This window comes from Pteropus medius, unplaced genomic scaffold (assembly GCF_902729225.1).
Source record: "Pteropus medius unplaced genomic scaffold, Ma_sr-lr_union100, whole genome shotgun sequence".
NCBI classification, from domain to species: domain Eukaryota; kingdom Metazoa; phylum Chordata; class Mammalia; order Chiroptera; family Pteropodidae; genus Pteropus; species Pteropus medius.
The window spans coordinates 10,924,175-10,951,823 of NW_024352783.1; the positions used below are offsets into that span (position 1 = coordinate 10,924,175).

General features: G+C 41.9%; 2 protein-coding genes across 4 annotated transcripts in view; both read right to left on the bottom strand.

The window, feature by feature from the left end:
* Positions 1-8,111: 8,111 nt before the first annotated feature.
* Positions 8,112-12,401, bottom strand: ZNF22 (zinc finger protein 22). Its single transcript, XM_039847631.1, has 2 exons — positions 12,249-12,401; positions 8,112-10,571 (listed from the first exon to the last, which is right to left on the bottom strand). The coding sequence occupies exon 2, from the start codon at positions 10,489-10,491 to the stop codon at positions 9,814-9,816; it is 678 nt and encodes a 225-aa protein (XP_039703565.1). The 5' UTR covers positions 10,492-10,571; positions 12,249-12,401; the 3' UTR covers positions 8,112-9,813.
* Positions 12,402-21,351: 8,950 nt separating this feature from the next.
* RASSF4 (Ras association domain family member 4) overlaps positions 21,352-27,649 on the bottom strand; it is a 34,248-nt gene continuing 27,950 nt past the window's right edge. Inside the window, exons 7-11 of one of the 3 annotated variants that reach the window (XM_039847632.1) lie at positions 26,145-26,246; positions 25,802-25,853; positions 25,104-25,225; positions 24,202-24,299; positions 21,352-22,856 (exon numbers count right to left, since the gene is read on the bottom strand). In XM_039847632.1, the coding sequence (XP_039703566.1) occupies positions 22,796-22,856; positions 24,202-24,299; positions 25,104-25,225; positions 25,802-25,853; positions 26,145-26,246 (435 nt within the window). In that variant the 3' untranslated portion in view covers positions 21,352-22,795. The other 2 variants (XM_039847633.1, XM_039847634.1) reach the window with 2 other exon arrangements.

Below are 27,649 nucleotides of genomic sequence, written 5' to 3' on the forward strand. Positions count from 1 at the left end.
AACCACATGATCTTGGAAGTGGATCCTTCTGTAACAGATGAGATTGCAGCCTGGTGACAGACCATGAAGCCAAAAGCCCTGATAAGCTGTGCCCAGAGAAACTATGAGACAATAAATATGTGTTATTCTAGGCTAATAAATTTGTGGTTACTTGTTTTGCAGTGATAGATAACTAATACAGACTGTGAATTCAGAAAATTCCTGATAATTACAGTTTGAAATATTTCTTTTCCTTGATTCCAAACCACCATGTGTATCCGATGATTCATGAACTGGATCTCTATCCACCACATTTTTTCTCATATAAAAGTGAGAAATTTGTTCTTTTTCTCTACAATCTGGTGTTGTTTCTCGAGTTTTCATTCAAATAGCTCTATTGTGTAAAATATCTGTATTTGTCGCTGCTGCTTATAGTGTGAAATTCAATTGCTGAATTTCAATTTTAGATTCCTTGAAATCTTTCCTAATCCACCTATTTCCTTATACATCTCATTTTGTCTTTTTGCTTTCTGTACTATGGCTTCTTCTATATTTGTGAGGATGAGAAGCATTTTCCCGAGTTTCAGCATATAACTTTCTAAAGCATTATGGCAGATTGTTTGGTGCTACACTCCCACCCTCTCAGTCTCCTTTCTGATGATAGCTGTGACTATAGCAAACAACTCAGTGTGAACTTTGACTCACATATACTTAGAACATTTTTTCCCAAACATGCCCTGTGCATTTTTGCCCTCTATTTTGGAGTTTCCCTGACATCATAGATTGCAGCCCAGTGTCTAGCTGCTCTAGTACATAGGCACCATCACAATCTGGAAGTGCCCCAGACAGCAGCTCTATCAGGACCAATGGATAATGACCTCTCCTGGGGGCCCGTGGAGAGACAACTGGGAGAGACATTCTACAGGCCCCTTTCAATGTCCTCATAGGGTCAGGTTCCAGTTGTCCTCAGCCTTTCCTTCTTTTGTCACTCTTGGCTTAAGTCTGTTTGGGCTGCTATAACAAACTAACACAGACTTGGTGGCTTAAATGACAAGTATTTATTTCTCATAGCTCTGGAGGCTGAGAATTTCAGGCTCAAGGTGATGGCAGATTCAGCATCTGGGGAGCACTCACTTCCTGGTTCATAGATGGCCATCTTCTAGTTGTATTCTCACATGGCAGAAGTGACCAGAATGCTCTGTGTGGTCTCTTTTATAAGGGCACTAATCTCATTCATGAATGCACCACCCTATGCCCTAATCACCTTACCTCCAAATACCATCGTTGATTAGGATTCAGTATATGAATTTTGGGAGGATGCAAACATTCAGTCTACAGCAACTTTCCCAGGGGACTCTCTTTTACTCTTTGGGATTTTCTCCAACTAAATTACCTATATGTACGTTCTTGCTTAGACTCTGCTTTTAGTGGTATTTCAAGCCAAGTTTATTTTCCCTTTTTAATTCCAGGAGAGAGTTTCTATTCCATTACTCTGAAGAATTTGCCAATAATTTGAGTGTCTTTGAAGCAATTTTTTGCCTAGACCCTCCACATAATAGTTCAGCCTTAATGACACTTTCCTTTTGATCTTGTGAGACCCTAGGCAGAAAATCTAGCTCTCACCACCCAGACTTTCGACCAACAGAACTCTGTTGTTTTCAGCCACTAAATTTGTGGTACCTGGCTTTCTCACTGGTTATGCGTCATAGGCAGGCTGAGAGATAGAACCTGTACTCGGTTGAACAGTTCTCCCAAACTTATATCCTCCTCAGAACCTCAAGATATGCCCTTATTTGGAAATGAGATCATTGTGGGTATAATTAGTTAAGATGGCATCATACGGAAATAAAGTGGACCCTTAACCCATCATGATTGGTGTCCCTATAAGACAAGAAGAGACAGACACAGAAACATATGGGAAAGTGCCAAGTGAAGAGAAAGGCAGAGTTTGGAGTAAAACGTCCACAAGTCAAGGAACACCGACGATTTCTAGCAGTATCAAAACCTTAGAGAAAGGCATGGAACAAGATGCTCCCCTAAAACCCTCAGAGAGAGAGCACAACCCTGTCTACATTTTAATTTCAGACGTCTAGCCCTTAGAAATGTGAAAGAATAAATTTCTGTTGTTAAAAACCACTTAGTTTGTGGTACTTGGTTATAAAAGCCCTAGGAAACTAGTATAGGAATTAAATGTCTTTCTGCTCTGTATAGGTGGTCTTTGTTTCATCAATCAAAGCCTTAGCATTTCATTAAATTAAGCCTGGGATGTATTTTTCCTAATCCAGCCTTATGTGTTAATGGATTGTCTATCATTCTAAGGTCCTAGTGAGATTGTGGGTTTTTTATCTTCATCTGTGTGTTCATGAAGATTTCAGTGAGAGGTTAGAAAAAACTACTAGACACTGTTATGGAGCATGATCATTCTATCATTATTTTTTTATGCATATTTTTAAAACCTACTGAAAATCTTTTCTGGAACCAGGTGAGGTATTTAGTAATTATTTATCAAGATAATAAATAATCAAGGTAATAAATATTGACAGAAGGTAAGAGAGTCCTTCAATACATTGTATAAACTTTACTTTGGCTATGGGGCTTTGCAGGTTTAAAAGGCCAGTTTCAGAAAGGACAGGCATAAACTAATCAATTTCCTTTTGGTCTCAGAAAGAGAATAAAATAATTTATGATTGTCAAGTGATATCATTTGGAATAACATGCTCTCAGCATCACAAAGTAATCAAGGAGAGGAAATTGAAAAGACTGATTAATAAGTCCAAGATAAGAATCAGTACCAGCTAAGATGGCAAGTTTATGAAATGCAGTGCTATTTAGGACTTCTCACCCATCAGGCAAAGGGGATAAAGCACCTAGGCATTGCTCTGGGAACTCAGCTCCTGTTCCTCAGGCTGTTCCCAATCTCTGTTTTACTAAGGAATGTAGTTGGCTTTGAATTTATATTTTAAATATAAATATAATACATACACATGATAAGAAGTTCAAACTATGGAAAGCAACAAGCTTTTCTCCCAACTCTAATGCTCTGACATCTGTCTCTACCTCTGTTTTCTGTGTTCCTAGATTCCAGCCTTTCTTTCGAGCTTTCCTCTCAAAGGCCCATGCCACTGTTCTGCACAAATATTCATGGAGAATCTTTGGAAAGAGTGTTTCTGAGCAGAGGGGTGAATGAAAGGTGATGGGAATGGATGGAAGGGAGCATGTCAGGAAAGGAGGGGAAGAATAGACAAATCTTTCAAGGAGTTGGTAGTTGGAAAGAGCAAAGAAAGAGGGGTGCAGAGAAAATAACTATGATTTGTTTAGCGAACACTCTAGATGATTTCTTTTTTCAACCAAGATAAGAAAAGGACTTATTTATCCCCCTGTATCTTATAAATTATTTGGTATCTAAGTTACAGTGGAAATGGAAAGAACATTCAAGTAATTTGACTAAAATATACTCATTTAAAAAAAATTATGCTTGCACCTTCAAAGACAGTTTACTAAATCCTATCTGATTGTAAAGAGTGGCCTCAAACTTTTAACATTTTGAATATGGTATTTTCAAAGTTTCAAGGTAAATGTAAATGACATGCTGGTTTCCATTATATCTCCTTTGCTACCATCTAGTGACAATTTTAAGTAATGTAAAGAAGTGAAACAAACCCAGTGTCCCAGAACAATGGATACTTGTGTGACTGAGTACTTTCAATTTCCTTTGTCCACAAAGTGCCCTCATTGGCTTGGAGTGTTTCTGATTGAGCCTAGGGACTTAATCTGCTGATCTGCATCAGTGCTGACACTTAATTTCCTCAAGAGCACTTAGTAAATATGCTTCTGGGTCCTGCACAAAGTGAGGAAATCTGATCACTGAAGATGAAAATCCGACCCAACTAAAGTTAGGCAAAAAGCCATGAGGAATCACGAAAAATAAAGCCATCACTGAAAAAAACAAAAAACAAAAAAACCCCAAAACATAATATGTTTACATTGTAGGTCAATGTCTTACTGTAATGAACAAATCTTTTCTGTGAAAATGTGCTGACATGTGTGTACATTATTTCATATTTTTGGTACTGTATCTTTGGGACCAATTCTTAGCTTAATTTCTAGGTCAAAAATTAAATGCATATATATACCTACTAGATAATGCTGAATTATCCTCTGTAGGGGTTCCAATATTTTTGTATTCCCAACAGCAATGTATGAGCTTGGCTGGTTCTCCACAGCTTTGCCAACTGAGTAGGGTTTATATTTTTGGATGATACTATTCTGATTGGTAAGAAACCGTAGATCCTTGTGCTTTTACTTTACTTCTCATTATTTTTGTTTCAGTCAAGATTCAGCCAGGAAAAGAAAAAGCAGACCGATTATTTTAATAGAGTAAACTAAATACTGGTAAAATGTTAAACACAAATCAAATTGGTGAACTAAATAGGCAAAAAAATAAATAAATAAATAAAAAAGAAAAAAGAAAAAACCCACAAAAACAAAACAATATAGGGTAACAGAGATAGTAAGTCTAATTAACTATATTAAAACTTCTCATATTTTGGAGTATATAAACTTTGGTTTTCTAACTGAACCTTAACTTCTCTCTATGACCGTTTGCCCCAAATCGTCATATTGCCCCCCATCGGACTCATCTGCTCAAATTCTGTCATTTAGCCTTTTAATCCCACTGAATAGATGGGATTCTTATGTCCTAGGTTAGGGGTCCCCAACCCCCAGGCCGCGGATTGGTACTGGTCCATGGTCTGTTAGGAATGGGGCTGCACACAGGAGGTGAGTGGCAGATGAGTGAGCGAAGTTTCATCTGAATTTGCAGCCGCTCCCCAGTGCTAGCATCACTGCCTCAGGTCCATCTCAGATCACCCACCAGGCATTGGATTCTCATAGGAGCACTGATCCCTGGTGCCAAAAAGGCTGGAGACTGCTCTCCAAGGTAACCCGTTTAGATTGCTTTGAACATAAGAATATTACGGGAGAGGAAGGTTGCTCTCTGAAACCTAAGAAAGATATTAATCTCAAAAGCTTCATTTAAATCAGTATGACTGTCTCAAATTCCTAAATTAAAAAAAAAAATGTGTCTTAGAGGTCTCTTGACAAATTAGGAAGCAGAGTAGCACATTCAATCTTTTCTATTCTCTTGGAGGTCCTTGCTCATTGCAGAATTTATTCTTTAGTCTTGCACATGATACACATGTATTTGTTGAAAGAATTAAGTAATTGATGAAAGAACGAATGTACAAAATGATATCAAACTTCAAGGAATCATATTCTCATGGTTTGAAGGGACTGCAAGGATACTTACCTCTCTCTCCTCTAAATTGGATGACTATTTTTTAATGACCTCAATTCTTTTATGCTCTTTGAATTCTAAAATACATACACAGTGTAGATAGTTTTAGAAAACTAATGTCATTTTCAACTTTTAAATGATCCAAAACTCTGTTTTCCGCTTCAAAACTGGATCATGTTAAGGATTTTGCAAGCTTTATAACACATACATACATTTCTTAAAAGATCAATTTTGTGCAGGTTGGCAAGAGGTTCAGAAACTATCCAACCCTTCCACTATGGGAAATGGAAGCATAGAAAATCACACAACAGCTGTTAGAGGCATCACTTTTGCTTACAAATGACCAGAACTCTTTGCTTCTCACCTGACTGCAACAGTGCTGGGAAATGTAGGGGAACACTTGGGTCTTTTGTTCACTGAACATCCCTTTCTTCTACACAGAAATACTCATCTTCCCTCCAGGGAAGACAACCCCAACATCCATACAGTCACTTCCTTAGATGCTCTTCTTTTAAACAAAACTGTAATGATTCTAGGCAATGGTGCCACTTATACTTTGTTTTACTACAAGAAACTCAAATAAGAATTGTGTTTCTGTAGTTATATTTTCTCATTTTTCAGCAGCAAAATTTATTAATTTCAAGGTCAACTTCTTGGAGGCCTAACTCTCAAAACAGATATTGGTCAAAGCAGAATAAGCAGTTACAGAGCAGTTTGGAGTTACTGTCAGTGTAGGACCAGGAGATAAGATTCGAGGCCCAAGGCAGAAAATGAAATCTTTAAGTCCAATTAGCCAATTGGCTCTATTCTGGGGTAGTTTTTCTTCTAGCAACATGGTTCTCACTGGATAATCATCTTTTAACCTATGCTTAAAAACCTTCGTGCATCCTATCTTATCAAATTGTTCCTTAAGGTTGATATTTAGGGCTCTCATGGAGGCCCATTCCAGCCTCATATCCCACAACTTTCTTAGATAAAACCGGAATGTCAATAAGGCAACTACTTGTTCCTGTTCTGAGATTCTTCTGCGCTTTGCAGCTTCCATTCTATTATGCAGCTCTGCCTCTCCCCTCCTTTCTTCCTCCACCCTCCTTTCCCACCACAGTTACAGAACCTTTACATCCTTAAAAATCTAGTCCAGGTGTAGCAAGCTGATAAGAAGGGCCGTGCCTTTTAAATTTAGATTTCTGGTTTCTCTCGAAAAATTAAGAGCTGGCATATCTGGGTCTGAATCTCTGCGTTGACAATTGGCCGAAACTGAGTCAGGTTTATCCTTTTAGATGGGCAGGTACACTCCAGCTTACAGCACATTTCACTCATTTACATTGACTAACTGCCCTCTACAACCTTTTGGGTTTCTAGTGTGAATGTCATCCCTTTCAAGACCCTTTTTCTTCGTTGTACCAGATGTAAATTCTTCCAATTTGAAAATCACACTGTATATTCATCACGTGCTTTAAAATTGTTTTAAAAATGTAATTTACCTTTTCTACCAGTCTTTTATACATAGCCAGTGCTCAACAGCTATTTACTTCCTCAGCAAAATAAAATCACTTTGCCTCCCTAACGTGGAGAATACGTTTGTGGCTATGTACTTCTATTTTAAAGAGGTAGTCCTACTACTTCTCAAAATAATTCATAGTTTCTTAAATTTCCTTTAGAAACTTATTAGATGGCTCCTCCCTTTATAGGTATCCCTTTCTCTCCAAAAGAACTTACCTTTAAATTTATGGGAATAATAATTTTGCTACTGACAATTTCAGATTTTATTCAATAGTGTCTCTGCCTCTGGCAACTTAATCAGTAAATTCTGAACAATGTCCCAGGCTCTACTGCTAAGCTCACTACCTGCATTAATTTCTTCATTCAAGCCCCTCCACAACTCAACCACAGCTATCTTCTCCAATTTAGCCAAGAACAAAATTTCAAGTTGCCCAGTTGCTAGGTAATCAAGATGTAAAACTAAGTAGGTAGACCAAAGAGCCCAAAATCTTTATCATTAAATCCTGTCTACCCTTACCAAAGATTAGTATTACGTATGTATCTGACTTAGACACCATTTTATGTAAGCACATCATTGCAGCAGTGGTTCTCAAAGTTATGTCCTGGACCAGCATATCACTATTACCTAGGAACTTGTTAGAAATGTAAATTATCTGGCTACAGCCCAGACAGATCTATTGAATAAGCAATTACAGGTGTGGGCTCAGAAAGCAGTTTTAACAAGCCTTCCAGGTGATTCCGATGCAAGCTGAAATTGAAAAACACTGGGTCGAAGGTCCCTCTGTACTCTCATTTATTTGTTTATAGCTTTCCAATTCTTCTACTTGACTATCCACTTAACCTAAGTCTCTTTAAGCTAAGGCTGCCTTCATCAGTTTCAAGGATTTTTAACAACACATCTTACTCATTGGTGTAGGGTGGAAGAAATTTCATCAGTACTTAAAAAAAAAAAAAAAAGACCTTGGAGCTCTTCCCTGACCCCAAATTAAACATCCAGAGATTGTATAAGAAAAACAAAAGAATTCAGTTTGGTAAACCTGAGTTATGGTAGAAATTCAGCAGAATATTTTCATATAAAAGTGTATTCAAAGAGGCAGCGCCTACCAGACTCACAATGTACTGTTACTCAATCTCTAGTAATGGAACATTTCCATTAATTCATTAATTTAAAGCAGCTGTGATTTTTGTCTCCCAAGATGCTCATAAAAGGAGCATAAGGCTGCAGTGCTGTTATGTTAGTTACCACAGGCTACCACGTTACTGACATATTTGCTCCCAGTTTTAGGGCTCTAAGAAAAGCATACCACAGTCAAACTGAGACTACATCAAAATCTAAAGATTATATGCTTTATTTTTATAGAGAACACAGAAGTCTATTCAGGATAAAAATTAAAACTATGAAATCTTAACAATATACAAAGGTCTTTCTGTTATAGGACCCTGCGGTTGCTGTCAAAATTGAAAAACTCATCAAATTTAAGAAAGTGGTGTTGTTCTTGGTTAGAAGTTACTCCAGACACAAAACTGCTATAAATAACTCTGATATATTCTCAAAATGGCCCACAGCCACACCCCTGCTACAAAGTATTTTGGCTTTAATGGGACACTTGCTACGTGGTCAAATACCAAGTCTTTTGTAAAAGATAACCACAATCACCTCATACTCAAAAAACACTTTATGGATATCCTGCTGGATGAAGCTGTTGTCAACAAAGCCATCTTCTGTGACCTTGCATTCAGTGCAAGGCCAAGAGGGAGCAAAGTTCAAGCTTGAGGAAATGAAAACAGGAAAAACAAGTGATTCTTCCAAAAGCTGTAATTTTAGATGCTGCCTAAAACATTAAAACAATTTCCCAGGAAAAAATAAACAGAATATTCCATTTTTTAATTTTTATGAATAACTGTCAAAACAACAGAAACTAGTATAATTATAAAAAATATAAAATAATCAGAAGAATGTTATACAATAGAAATCAAAACCTGAGCTGAAAGCTGATCAGAATGTCTGAAACAACACTGTTCTGAGAGAAGCTAAGAAATATGTTTGCTAGACTTTGTAAATAATTCATATAACTCAGAACAGGTTGTGACTTTTGCCATTGCCAAACATTTAACATAACCAGGGTTACTTAAAGCTCTCAAAGTGGGAGTCAGGGAGGTATGTAAATTGTAGATTTTTAATTAGCAAGTTGAGATGTTTTGGTAAAATATGGTTTAATTATTTATTCATGTAGAGCTAATAGGCTAGCCGGTTTATCAGAGCATAAGAGAATGCCAAAAGAAGTCAAAGGCATGGAGATGGATCAACATAAATCCATCTCAACTTCTGGAAAACAACTTATGCAGTATAATACCATAACAAAGAACAGTACTCGCAGAACAGATGTGGTCTAATTCAGTTTTCGCTTTGATGACTTCTAGAGTATCTCTAAGAACTTGGTGAAATATGGAAATTCTATTCCCTTAATTAACAAATGTCCATAAACAGAAGAAACAAAAGAAAGCTAATGCAGTTATGGGCCTTGATTAAAAATCTGTTAACATGAATGCATTTGAATATGTTGAATCTTGAATCATACTTACAAATCAATGATTACTATACTATAAAACTTTACAAACATAAAATCTCATCTGTTGCATAACTCCAAAACCAATGGAATTAATTCCTTTTCCCTTTTAATTACTCCTTCAACAGAAAGTCCTAAAACCGAGTAGTCATTGGAATTCCTGCACTTGTACACGTCATCAAACAAAATTGTTTTTGTCAAAATGATGTAGGAAGCAATTTCAAATGAAGTGAAGGCTCTTATATTTTCTCAAAACATATTTTTAGTTCTTTGTACTCCAGGTTACATAAAAAAGAAATGAGGACAGCTAGAATCATGTAATTTCTTTCAGCCCGATGGCACTAAACTCCCAATGTCTCCATGCTAGGAAAGAATACAGTATTTAAGTGCTCTATTATAAAGTTATCTCCAGCTCTAAAAGAGACAACTTTTGCTTTTAAAAAAGAAGACTGAAGCAGTACCCTTTACTTAGCGGAGACCAGCCACTGACTTCCTTCCTGTACCAGCTTTCCAAGACGATACTAAGTGAGTTTTTGCCCTAATATTTTTGCCCCGGGTTCTGCGAGGCTTCTCTTCTTTGTGCACCTTCGTGTGCTGCCTAAGATGAGAGCTCTGGCTGAAGCATTTGCCACATTCACTGCACTGGTAGGGCTTCTCTCCGGTGTGGGTTCTCTGATGCTGAATAAGGTGGGAACTCTGGCTGAAACATCGGCCACATTCATCACACTGATAGGGCTTTTCTCCAGTATGAATTCTCTGGTGCTGAATGAGATTTGAACTCTGTTTAAACCTTTCTCCACATTCATCACATTTATAGGGCTTTTCCCCAGTATGGATACGCCGATGCTGAATGAGATTAGAACTCTGAAAGAAACTTTTCCCACAATCAACACATTTATGGGATTTCTTTCCAGTATGGATTTTCTGGTGTTGAAAAAGAGTCGAGCTCTGACTGAAACTCTTTTCACATTCAGTACATTTATAGGGCTTCTCATCCAAGCTTCTTCTCAGTCTACTCAAGCTTGAGTCAAACCGAATGGTCATTCCCCATTTCTGCCGCTGCCGGCCTGTTTTGCGCTGGTTCTCAGAGGTTCTTCCTTGGCTTGAGCTCCGAGAAATACCTCCTTTAGGTTTTCCTAACCGCATGGTTAAGAGCCAAATGTTGAGTCTATTCTCTTCTTCTGAACGAATGTTTCATTTCCTAGAGCTACACAGCTCAGAATTTTCTGGGTGTAGAAAAAAAATTATACACGATTTGTTAACTATTCAATTTTATAACTCTTTAAATTCATCAAAATTGCATTCATGTTTAAATTAAAAATGTATTCAATACATATGAAAACAAAGATAATTCTGAGGAAAAATGTTTGCAAAATAATTCTAATTCCAGAATTTAAACTTAATAAATATCATTAAATAAACATTATTGTTTTAATATCTACTCCCATGTTAAACTTCTGAAACTGAATTAAAAAAAGGTGGCAAGTAGAACACACAAAAAAAGGGAGAAATTAAGTTTACATGTAAAAATAGGCTAGAATTTTTAAAAATACCCAAATGCTGCAAAAATTCAAAACTTAAAATATATTAATTTCATTTATTTACATATATTATCTAAAATAGTGGCTATAAACAAAGAAACAAATCGCAAACTCTAAATAGGTGAAAACATAGAAGCTGGGTTATAAAAGTAATAAAATTATTGGAACTATTTTCCACATTATTTGTCAGAAGTAGACCATAAAATGGGAATAATTACTCTGAGTCTCTGCATACAAGCTTATAAAGCAAATAACTGAAAACACAAATTACATCTTTGTTTTGCCATTTATCTTCCTGTATAACTGAGACTTCAGGCCTGACAGTGCTGAGGAATTAATGTGGATACTGAATAATTATATCTGCTTTAATTATGGTATCAGAAAGAGCACACTGCTTACACTACAAAATTAGAGATCACTACTCATTCCTTAACTTTAGTAAATGTTTACAGAACATATATCAAAAGTAGACATTTGTTAGGTCTATAGTGCTGGTGTTCAAAAAAATAGCTGTAATAGTACTTATTATAATAGTACTTAAACATTGAAAAAAACATTTATTCTTTTTAAAGTATAACAGTCAGATCTAGTAGGAAACGCAGAAACTATCTAATCCACCTAGAACGCTACAAATGAGGAAATCATACCAACAGATAGCTTGTATGCTAGACACCGTGCTATTTTGATTCTCATTAACAGCGTTATGCAATTATCTCAATTTTGCAGCTAAGGAAAGGCAGGCATACTTTGGCCAGGTTCCCAACCCCTAGCAACCTGACCCCAGAGCCTGTTCTCTTAGTGGCAGAACTGACGTGCCACAACTTCCAACGCCAAGTCCAGCTCTGAGACCGATGCCCAGCATCATTCCACACAGGTGCGGTTATCAAAGTAAACTTGAGGGCTAGGAGCAGCTTGTCATGCGAACATGGGTAACAGGAATGTGTATGTTTTTCATACATAAAATTGGATGACAATAAAGTTACTCCACCATCAAGGATTAGAAGTTTAAATGAGTCAACATCTGTAAATCCCTCAGAGCAGCTCTGTGCGTTTGTTAAATGTTTAGTCTCGAAATGCGCCAACGGAAGGCATAAGGAAGCAGCGCACGGCCCGACCCGTCTGCCTCTTGCACCAACTGCTGGGGCTCCCGTTAAGGCCTCTGCCATTCCGAGGCCTTCGACGGCGGCTCTTCACAGGCCGGGTGCCGCCGCTCCCACCGCCATCGCCCTCGGGGCGGCAGGGGGAGCGGAGGCCGAGGCCACGCCCACCATCTCGACGCCAGGGTCTGTGTTGCCGCTTTACCGCCAGCTCGCGCAGTCCGGCTCCTGAGCACCTGGCCCAACACCCCGGCCCACTACTCACCGCGCCACGGGCTGCCAGCCTCGCTCTCTCGCTCGGGGTGCCTCGCGTCGCCGGAAGTAGGGGCCGCGCCGGTCGTCCGCGCCGCATCGGTCGCTCTAGGAACATGGCGGAGAGATCCTCTATGATCCTGAGCCCCCTGGAGTAAAGAAATTTCGTTGGTTGTTTTCCGCACCAGCCCCTCAGAAAGCGTCCTGTGACACCCTCCCTTGGTGGCGGAGGAGAGGCCTACCGGGCCGCAAACCGCAGCCAGTGTTCATCAGGACTTTTGAACTGCAACACCAGCCTCCCCAACCGGAGACTTAATTCTTTCTACAAATATCGATCACTTACTAATTTTAAAGAGGCACTTTTGGAGAGCGTAAACTGTTCCTGATCTTTTTCACGAGTCACCTTATTTCATAATCACCAAAAAGCCCTTGGAAGATAGAAATGGTCATAGTCATTTTACATTAAAGGAAACCAATGCTTGGAGAAGTTTGCTCAAGTTTACAGTGTGTAAATGGACCACCAAGGATTGGTAGTAGTCTTTTCCAATTGAAGTCTTGCTATTCTCAACTACCACCCCACTCCACCCCCATCTCTCTTTAACCCATTTCCTGTTTAGGAAAAGAAGTACAGCTCGCTGCCAGCATTAATTTTATGTAAACACGCTCTTTGAGATTGAAGCAAATCTGACGGTTTTTCAATGTGAAAATAAAATATAAAAATGGATCTGGAGTTATTTCTAAACAGATCTTGTCTCTAATCCTAATGTAACAGAAATGTATACATACATCGGATTCATCAAATAAGTCTTATGGTAACTATTTGAAAATGATGTTACCATCGCCTATAAGAATGTTGTTTTCTAGGATTTGACATTTTCAGCAATTGAGAAGTACACTACTTAAAACAGAATGCTATGAATAGAATGATGTCATTTGTTTCCAAAGACTATCAATAGACTAGAGCGATGCGAAAGTAATAATGAAAGCAAAGTACTTCATGGCAAACTTTGGGGGTAAGGTTAGGACTCTAATCTACAAGTTATCTCGGGGTAAATGCTGCAGCCACAAGGGCCACCTGCAAATAAATATTCTTGGGGCAAACAGGAAATGGGTTAATGATCTTTCCTGGTACTCTTCTCTTGCAAGATCTTCCTCCTCAGCCAAGCTCCTCTATGTGCCCTTACTCCCCTGTGGAACTCCCCCAATCTCATGGCTTCAAATATCATCCTTATGTGCTGAAGACTTCCGAATTGGTAACTCCAGTTCAACCCTGAGATGTAAATATTATTGATATCCAGCTTTTATATCCAGCTGATTACTCAGCACCATTTGCATGTGTGATGGGCACATCAACTTAACGTGCCCCCAAATGAACTTCTGATGTTCACCTAACTTGTTTCTTTAACAGTCTTCATCCCAGCAACTGATGACAACTCTATCTTTCCAGTTGATCAGGCCAAATATCTTGATGTCATCGTTGACTCTCTTTCATCCCAAACTCAAATCCAATCCATCACAATTCTGTTACTTCTATCTTCAAAATATATCCAGAACTGAGCTACTTTCAACACCTCCACTGCTATAACCTCCAGCAAGCTGCTGCCATCTGCTGCCTGTATTGTTGCATTGGCTTCCTCACTGGTCTCCCCACAGTCTACTCACAGCCTCTTAAAACTCAAGTCATTCATTTTGTTCAAAACCTTCATAGATTTCTTATATCATTAGAACAAAAGGCCCTGGCCTCACAGTGGCATACAGAACTATCATGATCTGTTTCTTTCTTTTTTCTTTTTAAAGATTTTTATTAAAATATAGCTAACATACAATATTGCATTAGGTTCAGGTCCACGTCATAGTTATTCAACATTCATACCTAAAGAACTGATCACCATAAGTCTAGAAACCATCTAACATCATCTAATATTATCACAATATTATTGAATAATATTGAATATATTGAATATATTACCTATGTACTCTACATCCCCATGACTTATTTGTTTTATACCTGAAAGTTTGAAACTCTTATTCCCCTTCACCTCCACCCATTTTTTGATTTTTCAGTTACAGTTGACATTCAATATTATTTTAATTAGTTTCAGGTATATAGTATAGTGGTTAGACATTTATATAATTTCTGAAGTGATCCCCCTAACTAGTCTAGTATCCACCTGGCACTATACATAGTTATTACAATATCATTGACTATATTCCCTATGCTGTACTTCAAACCTTGTGACTGTTTTGTAACTATCCATTTGTATTTCTTAATCCCTTCACCTTTTTCATCCAGCCCCCCAATACGTCTCCCATCTGAGAATCAACATTTCGTTTCTATATTTATGAATCTGTTTTTGTTTAGTTTGTTTATTTTATTCTTTAGATTCCACATATAAGTGAGATCATATGGTATTTGTCTTTCTCTGTCTGGCTTATTTTTTTCCCCCCAGCTTTATTGAAATATAACAGACAATTAGTTGCTCATATCTACGTTGTACAATTCAATGAGTTTTTTCAATTATAAATGGCATACAATAATATATCAGTTTCAGTTGTACAGCATAGCGATTTGAGCTCAAGTGATCACCCTATTAAATCTAGGACTCCTCTTCCCTCTTACATATTTATTACAGCATCATTGACTATTTTCCTTATGCTATACTTTATATCTTCATGACTATTTTGTAACTATCCATTTGTATTTCTTCCCTTTGCCCTTTTACACCATCTCCCCAAACTCCCCCTCCTGTCTAGTAGCCCTCAAAATATTCTCTGTATCTATGAGTTTGTTTCTGTTTTTGTTGTTATTGTTGTCTATTTTGTTCTTTAGATTCCATATGTATGTGAAATCATGTGGTATTTGTCTTTGTCTATCTTACTTCATTCAGTGCAATACCAACTAGGTCCATCAATCCATTAAGGCAATATCTTTTTCCATCCCCTTCCTTTTAGTCTCTGTGTGTTTTTTAATCTGAAGTTAGCCTCTTGCAGGCAGCATATGTAGGGGGCTTATTTTCTTATCCGTTCTGCCACCTTACCCATTAGTTAGAGCACTTAATTTTTTTCCATTCAAGGCACTCATTGATAGATATGTAATTATTACCATTCTTTATTCCTGTTTTTGGTACATGTTTTTTCTTCTTAAAGAAGTTCTTCCAACATTTCCTGTAATAGTGGCTTGGTGGTGGTGAATTTCTTTAGCTTATTTTTGTCTGGGAAGCTCTTTATCTGCATCCTTGACTCTAAATGATAGCTTTGCTGTATAAAGTAGTCTTGGTTATAGATCCCAGGTTTTCATCACATCAAATATTTTGTGCCAAGTCCTTCTGTCCTGCAAAGTTTCTGTTGAGAAATCAGTTGCCAATCTTATGGGTGCTCTTTTGTAGGTAACTAACTGCTTTTCTCTCGCTGCTTTTAAGATTCTCTCTTTGTATTTAACCTTTTGGCATTTGAATTATGATGTGTCTTAGTGTGGGCCTTTTTGGGTTTATCTTCTGTTGGGACGCTTTTCTTTTGGGACTCTCTGAGCTTCCTGGGGTTGTGTGCCTATTTCCTTCACCAGGTGAGGGAAGTTTTCCATCATTTTTTTCTTCAAATAGCTTTTCAACTTTTTGTTCTCCCTCTCCTCCTTCAGATACACCTATTACACAGATTTTTTTTTACACGTAATTTCATGCCAAAGACTCCTTAAATTATTATTATATTCTTGGTTTCTTTTTTCTTGCTGTTCTGATTAGGTGTCCTTGGTTTCTCCATCCTCTATAGTAGTGATTCAATCCTCTTCTTCATCCACTCTGTTAATTTCCTCTAATATACTCTTCATCTCAGATATTGTATTTTTCATTTCTAACTGGTTCTTTTTTATAATTTCCATTTCCATTTTTTAAATCTCTTTGTTAAAGTTCTCACTTAGTTCATCTACACTTCCCTTAAGTTTATTGAGCATCTTTATAACCAGTGTTTTGAACTCTGCATCTGTTAGATTGCTTGGCTCCATTATTCCTGGATCTCTTTTCTGTTCTCTTATATGGTTTCTGCTTCTTTATCTTCCCATTTTGGCTGTCTTTCTGTATCTGTTTCTAAGCAAAGCTCCTAAGTATCTTGGTCTTATTAGCGTGGCTTTGTGTTGTAAATGTCCAGTGGTATAGTCCTGAGAGGGATTCAGCAGCAGGCCAATTTCAGCCCCATCTTGTGTCCCTCCAGAGTCACCTGTTAAGATTCAGCAAGCAATCCACAGATGCTGTGCTTATAGTTGCCTCAAGAAGACACTCCAGAAACCCAGGTCAGCAGCCACTAGTGTGGGCCTTGGAGCTTGCTCAGCAACTTGCACAGGGCTCACAGAGGACACAACAGGACGTGGCTTGGGTGGGGCTGTGAGTTAGGGGAGGCAGAGTTTCAGGGAATCCTCTGGGTGGAGCAATGTCTGTTATCCAGTTTGATGACATCTCAGCAATGGCAGTGCTGTGCCCACACACTGGAAGGCGGGTGGCTCAACAGACGAACAATGGATACTGCCAGCACTTCTGCCTGGGAGAGATCCTCACCTCTGGCCCCAGCTCTAACAACTCAGTGTCCCCCTGTAAGTCCCTGGTGCTTCTACTCCCACCCCACAACAGCCAACTGGGAGCTGGTGCTCAGAGTAAGTGAGTCTGTCATTGCAAAGTCCAGTTGCCGACATGGCCCCTTTAAGAGGCTTCTGCAGCTGCTGGCTACCACTGCTGTAGCCTTTGTCCCACTCAGTCAATCCAGACTGGTCAGCCTCGTGTCTTCACCTCCTCCTACCTCCAACCCTTGCAGGGTGATTTCTTATTTCTCTCTCCAGTTGTAGAGCTTATTCATCTAGACCCCAGGTGACTCTGCTTGCTCTTTGCTGCATGTTTCCATCACAACTTGTATGTGGTTGCAAGAGCAAATGAACAAAGCCACTATCATCTACACCATTTTTGATGATCTATTTCTTGTTCTTTGTTGTGTCTGCAGTGCTAAAGATAGTGCTCAACAGGTAGCAGGCACTCGGCAAGTATTTGGTCAATGAATGAATTTATAAGATGCCTCATTGTTCACAATGTCCTTTGATATCTATTCTCTGGTCATTCATCTTTACTATAGTCTCATGATGGAGGGATCATTATATCTGTCTTGCAGATCAATAAAATGAGGCTGAGGGAGGGAAACTTGCTTGAAGTAACACAGCAAGATGATGGCAGAGGCCAAACTAACTGAAGCTCAAGCTTTCTGTTCTGCAGGTGACAAAGCATGAGACTAAGATCTGTACAAGGAATGCCAACTCAATAATCTAAATAATAGCTAAACTGTTGTAAAGATTAAATAAGATAATGTAAGGCACTTAATACAATGCATAACACACAAGAAATATGAGGCATTGTTATTACTTTCATTATTAAATTATTATTACGAGTTGACGATGCTGGTAGTTGGAGGGGAAGGGGCTAGGAGGCAATGGCCAGAGATTGTTTGGGAACAGTTTCAAGAGCAAAATGAATTTCTAAGACTATTTGCTCTATGTACATTAAAATAATAAGACAAAACTTATTCAAAAACATTTTATTAGTGAGATAGTCATTAATTAAAACTAACTTTTTCCATGTCTCACTTAATAGTAGATTATCCCTTTTTCTTGTACCTGAAAACAATTGGGCCAACTACAGAAGGCCCAAAGATGTGTAGATTAGAAAGGTAGAGATTGGGTAAAGAAAAATGAATTTTTAAAAAGAGAGAGATAAAAGTCAGGATATAAAAGGGTGTGCATGGCCAAGAGTTGACAGAGTAGGAGGTAAGGATGGAGAGAGGCAAGAGACAGACAAGGATATTAGGTGGGGAGGAGAAGGAGGAAGAATAAAGGGGAAAAGGAGAAAGAGAGGGAGAGAAAACAGTCAGGGTTTTATGCTCTTTAATAGTATAATAGTCAACACTTAACTAAGTGCTTATTATGTGCCAGGCACTGGTGTGGAACACTTGTAGTACCTCATTCAGTATTCTCATGGTATGATTTGCTCTGCCCTTCTTGGATTTTACATCCCTGCCTATTGCTCTATGACTTTCAGTGCCTCTTAGTGAACAAAATCCCATCCTACTGATGTTGACTTTACATGTGACTAGCATTGGCCAACTGCACGTGAGTGGACACAAAGTATATCACGTCCCAGAAGCAGCTCTGAATCACTGTTTCTGCTACCATTCTGTTCTTTCCCTCTGCCTCAAGAATACTGTGCCCCACGTATGGGCTGTTCCTTCATGCAATCTAGGACACAGGAGAGAAGACACATGGAGCAGAGACACATATGCCCACCTGTGGTCATATGTGACCTGTGGTCACCTATGTAACATGTGAGAGAAATAAATGTTTTGGTTGTAGCCACTGAGATTTTTGGTGTTATTTGTTACTACAGCAAAACTGACTAATATACTTCCCACAACCTTAAAAGATAGGAACTTTTATTATGCTCATTTTATAGATAAGAAAATTGAGGCAAGTAACTTGCCTAAGGTCACACATTTGTAAGTGGCAGAGCAGGCTTCAGAACCAGACAGACTGGCTCCAGAGCCTATGCTTTCAACCTCTACATAATAGTATCTCTCAAATGGGGTCGCAGGTTATTTTTAAACAAATTAAATTATCAAAAATGGGCACACATGACATTTAAGAAGCACAAAGGAGAAAGGGGGAGAGAGTGGGAGGGATAGACAGGGAAGCTAAGAGTCTATGCCACCACCTCCTCTTAACAGTACATCTTTCTAGGGAAACTGGGTCTAGAGACCAGAACATTTAATATCTAGGGCTTCTCTGCAAATGGCACCCAGCAGTGTGCCCCTTAGCATTGTGGTATTTGAAGGGCTCATTCTAGGAAGAAGAGGCTTCTGGGCTGAGAAAAGTCCTGGCAAGACAGCTTCCTTTTACTCTGTCTTTGTCCCCTACATCTCCACTTCTTTGCATGCACATGCATACACTTGCATGAACACACATACAACACTCACACAGAAAAGCATTGTCTCAACAGGGAGTGCTGCTGCCTTGGGTCTGCATTTGGCAGCAATGGGAAGGATGGTGGTCACATGTGTGGCCCAAGTGCAGTAACAAGAGTGGTCCAGCTTCCGAGAAGGGACCCTGAACAATTCTGTCCACCAAGCCTAAGGCTTTGCTTTGTTTCCTTTGAGTTCTCTGGGAAGGAAAACTCTGGGAATTCCCATTCTTTGGTTTGCAGAAAACATCTCTGTTAAAAGCCCAGCCAGAAAAGAGTGGAGCCCCACCCTGAACGCCATGAGTCCAGGGGCAGGTCAGCAGTTGGCTTTCTCCCAGACGATCGTAACTCCTGGGGTCTAAATACACCATGTGTGTTTAGCTGTTTTTACACTTGGAACAACTTGGCTCTGACTGTGCTTCCTGCCTGATCATGGTGAGGGACTGAGGGGCAGGGGGGCTGCTGCCCACCAGGGCACCTGACGAGGATTTCTTGCTCCTGCTCTGCAGCTGCAGGATGCCTCTGTCCGGTCCACATTGGGAACATTGGGCATTGCAGGCTCCTGAACAAATTACCCCATCAGACTGGATAAGTCCCAAGTTGTTTCCCTGGGACTAAGGGGCCAGATGTATCCCGGGTGAACACATGACTTTATTTTGACCATGGGAAGGTCTTTAATTCATTTTCTGGTAAACATCCCAAGCAGGTGGCATATGGTTGTCACGGTTGTCACCACAGGAAAAACAAGTTGTTTTTTTATTCCTTCTGGTAATTTGTTCTGGCCAAACCACCCTGTTTTCCTGAGTCCAGTTTTTCTTTTGCAATCATGTTGATTTCATCCTCTGTTTATTATTTTCTCTGGTTCTTGAGCCTTGGCCTGGAAAGACAGTCCTGTTTTAGGAGATGACATTCTCTCACAGGACTCTTCATTTGTCTTTGGATACATTTACAACCTGAGATACTAGTTAGTGAAGGAGCATCTGAATATACTATTAGGCCTGTGGAAAGAGGAACATGGAGCTCTGACATAAACCAGCAGGAAACCACAGAGCCCAGCAGAGAAAGTCTGAAATTGTTGGATCACAGTGAGCTGAATTAAGCAGCTTTTCAAGTTGCCCCCGAAAAGCAAATATAGCATTGATAAAGATGGACTGATCTTTAGAGATGATTGTAGAAGTGTACATTTTCCTCTGTCCTGCATTTTTCTTTTTTTCTGTGCTAGTGATTTATTTTAGCTATGCTATTCAGAAGTTAGTTTTGATAATGTCTATTTTAACACTGACACTTATCTAGACAGGCCTTAAATTATATAATATTGTAACAACTGCAAAAACAAAACACAACAAAACAACAACAAAAAAAACCCCTCAAACCTCCACTTCCCAAAAAACCCAAAACCAGTGAGTGCTTATAGAGAGGCTCCTGGTCCCATGGTTTCCTGTGTGCCATGCTCTGTCCTGCTCCTGGGCTGGCAAGCGTCTCCTGGGCTGGAATGCCACACACACTGTCTTAACCACTTGAGCTCAGGTGTCTCTCCAGGGACTTCTACTGGCTCTCTGCTCTGCTGGTCCTCTGACCTGCCAGGCATCTAGCCTACTTCTCCTGATGAGGAGACCTCTGAATCTGGGGTGGACTGTGGCTGTCTTCGTCCCTCCAGGGCTAAGTAGAACCTGGCACAAGGCAGTCACTCAATTACTGCTGAACAATGAATGGTTGCTGTTCTAGACCTGAAGCTGGAAATATGGGCTGGGGAGTAAAATGACCCAAGGGGTCCTATTTGTTTTCCATCCTCTCCTAGGCCTTGCTGCCATCCCACCTGAGCCTCTGTCTAGAAGATCCCTGAGGTCATCCTGATCCTGAGAGTCTGTGATTTTGGGTGATCCTATTAATCATTGCCCAGGCCGCCCACAGACCCTCACCAACGACTCCTCCTCTGTGACCTGTGGCCACCTCTGTTCTCGGGCTCCACATCAATACCCAGGGTATGCACGGAAATAAGAGTCATGTTGGCATCAAAAGCTCTGGGGCTCTTTTGCCAAACTCGGCCACACACACCATAGGATAAGAGTTTCAGAAGTTAGGGCAGGGGGTCAGGGTGGACACACATAAGCAAAAAGAAAGCTTGGTCTTGACTCCTTTGGTTTGGTACAGTACACCTTTATTGAGCACCTAGGAAACTGCTGCTAAAGGAGAGCAGTCAACAGAAACTGCAGTGGGTCACCCTGGGCACCTTTCTGGGTGCCTCTGTGACCATGAAGCTATGGGGGAACATCTTGGTGTGAAGTTCACCCCCAAAAGTGGGTCTTCATGGCATGGCTGCTCCTAAGCTCTGCTCTTTATGTGCACTGGTGAGGATCCATTGCATGAAAGGGAGATGAATTCTCACCTATATTTGGAAGTCTTTATGGTTCTTTCCTTTAAGGCTGCCATCCACAGGCCCCAGAGGGAGAATTTGGTCTTCAGCTTGCTGACAAACACTTAACATGACTGATGTAAACTGTTGCATAGTTTTGCAAAAGCCCTCTTGTTCATTCCAGAAATTCTCTCCCAGATGACAAATCCAAATAATTTAGTATCTGGCCCCAGGGAATTCAAAGCCCTTTCTCCTCAAACTGACATTTCTCTTTATCCAACCCCTTTCTTGTGGGAAGCATTGAGAGCAGAGGGACACAAGCCCAGAGAGGGACAGTGGAGATGGGAACCGAGTACTGCCTTCACAAGCCACTATTTAACAGTCCCTGGATCCTGGACTCTTGCTTATGTGTGGTGTCATCCTTCCAATGTCATGTGGGCCACTTCTTCCATGTGATCAAATTGGCATGTTTTTGCAGCAAGTTCTTTATAAGAATTCCTCAGGTCTTGCTGAGGAAGTTCAGACTTAGAGCTCAGAGAGAAGAAGAGGTGCCCTTAATCTTATTCCCTGTATGACTTCTGGCCCTGGGGCACTGGGCTGTGTGAGGCTTTTGGGGTGACATCAGAGATGTGAAGGCCAGGGACCAGGGATACCATGGTGAAGTGATGGTTGGGAGCAGGACACATCCCATGCCTGCTGGTAGCCCCTGTTTTTCCTAACAGAGTTCTTGAATGGCAGCACAAGGTAAAGGTAGACAGGGTTCTCGCGGTTCATGTGGATGATGAGGAAACGAGCTGTGGCCCTGCATGAGCTCTGAGTCAGGCACTGGGAAAGCAAATGGAGGCCATGCCCAGGGGCTTGGTTAGGTACTGCTATTCCAAGCAGAAGCGTGGCGTTGAACAGGACAGACCATGCCATCCAGCCACAGAATGTGGCTGGTGCCATCTTCAGGCCTGCTTACTGCCCAGACCAGCTGCTCATGCAGTAGGAACTCACCCAGCAAGTTCCTACTATTTAGGCCTGTGTCTGGGTCCTGTGAATGCTCACCTTGGAGCCAAGAACCAGGGGCATGAGACTCATGGTACATAGACAGGTAGACATGTGGAAGCATGGTTGCTGAATTCCTCAGGCAGTGGCCATCAATCAGCGTGACCAATCAGGGCCTGGCCACCGAAACTCATTATGCACTGGCTGCTTGTGGCTTTGGAAGTAGCAGGCATTGGCTGGCTACTTGGCCTCTACCAGCTGCTCCAGGCGCTGCAGCATTGTCAGACGCAGGGTTTGGAACCTGGAGGGAGATACAGCCAAATGGACTCACTGACTCTGCAGGGGACAGGGAGTGGGGAGCAGAGTGAGGGAGCCACAGATGCCTGGGCCAGGAGACACACAGCTCTTGACTGGCTGATTAGTGCTACCACCTGTCTTCCACCAACGAGAGGGAAGAGGGAAGAGCCAGTCCCATACCCTGCAGGATCACTGGCTGCTAGAAGCAGTCAAATAGGGCTGCAGACTCTGCTATGTTTCAAAGCCGAGTGTTGCCATTTCTATTCCAAAGACTGTCTAGTACAGACAGGAGCATGCTGGAGTGAGTAGGGTGAAGAGCAGGGATCAAGAGGCCTGTATTCAAGCCTGGGCTTTGAAATAACCTGTGCTGCAAGTTTCCTCATCCTGGGTCTCTGTTTCTTCTCTGTACCCTTAACAGACTGACCAGGTACCTCCAGGTTCCTTCCAGCTCCAAAATCCTACAGTGACGCTGCTGACTGTATGGCAGACTGTCCCCTCTGAATGGGGTCTCTGCTGCCTGCCTGCATGGAGCCTGACTGTACAGAGAGATATGGGGTGGGGGGTGGGGCTGTGGCTTTCCAAGGATCATTCAGCTAGAAGCCAGAATCTGAGCTAGTCCCCAACCGTGGGCCCTAGCAGTAAACGGCTTCCCTCCTTCCCTACCTAAGAGACACTTTGACCCCAGCCCTGGCTGAGCTGATACCTTCCATGTATCCTTTCCATGCTTCACTCTGCAGAGGGAGAGATAAATCATTGAGATGTGCAACCTGGCTAACCTCATACAGCTGGGCCATGATGCAGCTTCTCCAGCAGCTGGCAGGTGACACCTGCTCACCTTTCCATTGAACTTGTCCCTTGCACTTGAAAATATCAGCTGATGCAGGGAGTTCCAACAACCACTCTTTTTTGGCAGGGTCAGATTCCTACTAGCACGAAAGAACCCAGACCAGGCTGACTGTGTACCAAGCAGGCCGTCTCCTCAGAGCTGCTACTCCAGAGCTGTGTCACCAGCAGAACTCACAACCCTGGTCTGGTGTCCACTCAAGCTCCTGCCTGACTTCACTACCTAGTTTTCAGCAGCTGTGTCCATCCCGTGCTGGTGAAGTGCTAAGGCTGGATGGGCAGTCTGGGCTGCATCCTGCCACTTTGACAGGCTGTCCCCCAGCTTGGTGTCAATACTAAGCTGGGGGCCAGCTGGTCATGCTGGGAAGCCAGGCCTCCCTGAGCTGGACAAGGACACCTGGCACACCTGGAGGACAGAACTCTCCCAGCCCCTGACCTGGGTACTCTACCCTGCAGACCTGTCCTGATGGTCAGGGCCCATGACTGGCCCATTAAATGCTGCTTACTTCATTGTCAGTTTGATTATTTCTCTTTCCTCCTCTTCTTTTAATTTTTCAACAAAACTGTCCAGCACCGGCATTTCAAACTTAATGTACTGAGCGACCTAGAAAATCCAAGAACATTTTAATATGCTTTAAATTAAAAGCCAAAAACAGGTTTTCTTTTCGTCATGGCTTTCCATAGTGGCCAATTCAGCAATGTCTTATACCCATGGAAGTAGCTGCCCCTCTTTCCACCCACCCCTAACACTGCTCTGTGGGTATCAGGACAGGAAGATGAAGCTCATTCTTGCCTCAAAAGCAACTATTATCCCTGGGAGGAAATATTAGGAAAAGCATTCAGTAGTGAGCAGGGTCACATTGGGTGTTCTCTGGGGTGGAGGTGGGGAGTGGTGGGAACACCATTGTTTCTAATGGAATGAGATTGCATTGGCCCATGGGATATAGGGTCACTGGACCTTCTCCTTGGGGTCCAAACCTTACAGAATTTTTCCTGTGAGGGGACTGTGGTAAGACTTAGATGCCTAGTTATCTTCTATAGGATCTAGTTAGGCCTTAATTAAGGAGTCCTTGTGTGGGTCTTTAACACAATGACAACAAAACACACTGCAATGAAGGAAAAGGTTCAACCTGCCAAGGAGGAGAAAAGCACAGGTCATGATTTTCTAGAACCTAACTTCTTTTTCCTCTAAGCCAGTTGATGGAGCTGGTGGTGGCTGGCAGGCAGAGGGAGGGTTGGAGCCATCACTATGTTGGGCTTGGGGCCCTTTAAGACAGCTGTGTTGTCCCTGGAGACAGCACCTGAGAGGTCTCTGGCCAAGGTCACCTTCGGAGTGCCTGAGAATCCCCCATACTGTCAGCCAGCTCTACCTCAGGAGTAGGCCTACGAACCCTCAGCCCCTACTCACATCATGGGGAACTTCCTCGCCCAAGTCGGCCTCCATCAGGAATATTCTGGCGATCTTCTCACATGGCCCGTGCAGGATTCTGGAAATCAGTGGGTACTCACAGTCTTTTAATTTTGTCCTTTCTGGGGATGGGGGGAAAGGTGGTTTACAAAATTCTTGGGAGCATTAGGATTGCCTTTCTTTATTCCAGGTTTATTCCAGGACAGTAACATGAAAGACAATATCCAGGGGCCCCAGTGAACCTTCTCTAGAACTCGCTGAGAACATTGCCATGAATGATGAGTTCATGTCATTCGGCAAAAGCCCAGCCAGGAGAGGAGCAGTCACCAGACTCTGCCACGCAAGTGCTGCAGAGAAGGACGTACAGGTTCTGCAACAGCACTTCTCAGTGGGTGAGGGGCTTCAACTCCACCTTGTAGACTTCAACCCCCCTCTACCCCTCCCAGCTATGAAGCTGGAGATGGTGGCTTCCCATGTGCTTGTGGTGGGATTCTGAAATGGATGACAAGTGTGCCTGGGTTTGGGCTGAGGAGAGGCGTTTGTGGTGGGGGCACAGCAGGTTCCAAGGCCAAGAGGGCGAGCTGCTCTGTGCCTGCCTCACAAGCTGGCATGTCCTTCAGAGAAGGAACATGGTTGGTGAGCCTGCCAAACTGATGGTCTTTTGTTTTTATGCTCTAGAGGCAAAGGCAGACACTTACCCCCAGACTCATGTACGACATAGAGTGCAAACTCACTGGGGCCATTTTCCACCTGCAGCAGAGACAGGAAGTCAGACCGTGGCTTTTTGAGACAAGAGAGAAAGAAAGCAATCCCTGGCAGTAACCACACCCCAGTGCCACAGACTCGAGTTCCCAAGCCTTCCCCCTCTAACTCCCTATCAGTCTCTATTTCAAATCCCAGAGATTCTAGCTCATCAGAGGAAACCTTGCTAGACCTTCTACCCAGGTGCCTGAGGCAGCTTCCCCCAGCCTTTCCCCACCCCGTCCCAACAAAACCGCAAACCACCATCATAGGGACAATGCTGCTCGTGGACAGACTTACTCGGAACTTGTTCAGCAGCAGGGTAAGCACCTGAAGGGTAGTCATGGTGCTGTTGACCCTCACGTTGGTAACGGATCCATATGCAGGGGTAAACACGGAGGTCTGCACAGGGAGAGGGACAGTTCAAGGCAAGGCTGGAGGGGGCACAGAGCTGACATCGTGCAGGGGCCGGGCACACTACCAACTAGATAGCACTTAGGAAACCAAAGCAGTAGGCAAACCTGGGCTCTGGAAATACCTGTGTCTGTCCATTCACACAGATCCACATACAAGCCATGCACAGATCTGGGCGCACTACGGGTAGCTACAACATCTCACATCTTACTGAGAACTGACTGTAAAAAAGATGCCTGCTAAGCTCTAAGGGTCAGCTCTCTGAGCTTAGGAACCAGTGCTGTGGAAGTAATTCACAGGGATGGAGCAGGACAAGTCTCTCCCTCACTCTTTGTATCCATCAAATCACCAAGAGCCTGTTGACTCTAAGGCTGAAAGTTCTCAAATCTGTTTATTCCTCTGCATTCTCTCAGCGGTGCCTGAGTAAAGGTCCTCAATTCAAAAACGGTTTCTCAACTTTTCCTCCTCCAAGCTCAGCCCTTTCAATCTGTTCACCACACTGCTGCCCAAAGGAACAACCTTCTGAAAACCTTGCAAATCAAAGTGTGTTCTGGACCAGCAGCATTAGTGCCCAGCCTCAGGCCCTCTGAATCAGAACCTGCATTTTGAGGAGAAAGCCAGGCAATGAAATGTGTACAGTACAATTTGAAAAGCATTGTCTTAAAGTACCGTTCTAGGTAAAAGTATTGAAGGCTTCCCACTGCCTACACAATGCCATCGTGGCTCCTCTATTATACTCGTGTGATATGATGATTCCCTCCTATGCACCCTGTGCTCCACCCACATGGCTTCTTCACAGCGTAGGGTTACATTATATTCTTGCAGGTATCACCTTTGTCTATGAGACAATGTATATGAAGCAAACCAGGGCACTGCCTGAAGCTCAATGAACACTGGTCAGGCAGTAAACCTACTAACCACTTAACATATCATCTTTGACTTGATCTTCACAATGGCTCTTTGAAGTACCTGTCACTTGTCCCTTTTCTTAGAGAAGACATGGAGGCTTAGAGAAGTTAAGTAACTTGTTGGAATCTCCCATAGAAAGGGCAGAGCCATTCAAAGCCCCATGATTTCCCCCAGTGCCTCTGGGGCCTCCCTGTGTATCTGACTCCGCTGTGGGTGAGCTCCTCTTTGCTTTCCAAAACCAAATTCAAATTTCCATATCCTTCTGTATGGCCTTAGCTCGCTTGCCTCAGTAGGTAACTGGGACCTGGGGTGCATGAAAGACTTGCTCAGTGTCCCCAGCTGGTCCCCAAGTACCAGAACCACACTCAAATCTGGACCTGCTCTCTACACAGCTGAGATGTAGAATGACTCTGGGTTATACAGAAAGCCAGACTAGGCTTTCAGATCCTAGTAAATACAGAATTCATAGAGGAGCCAGGCCA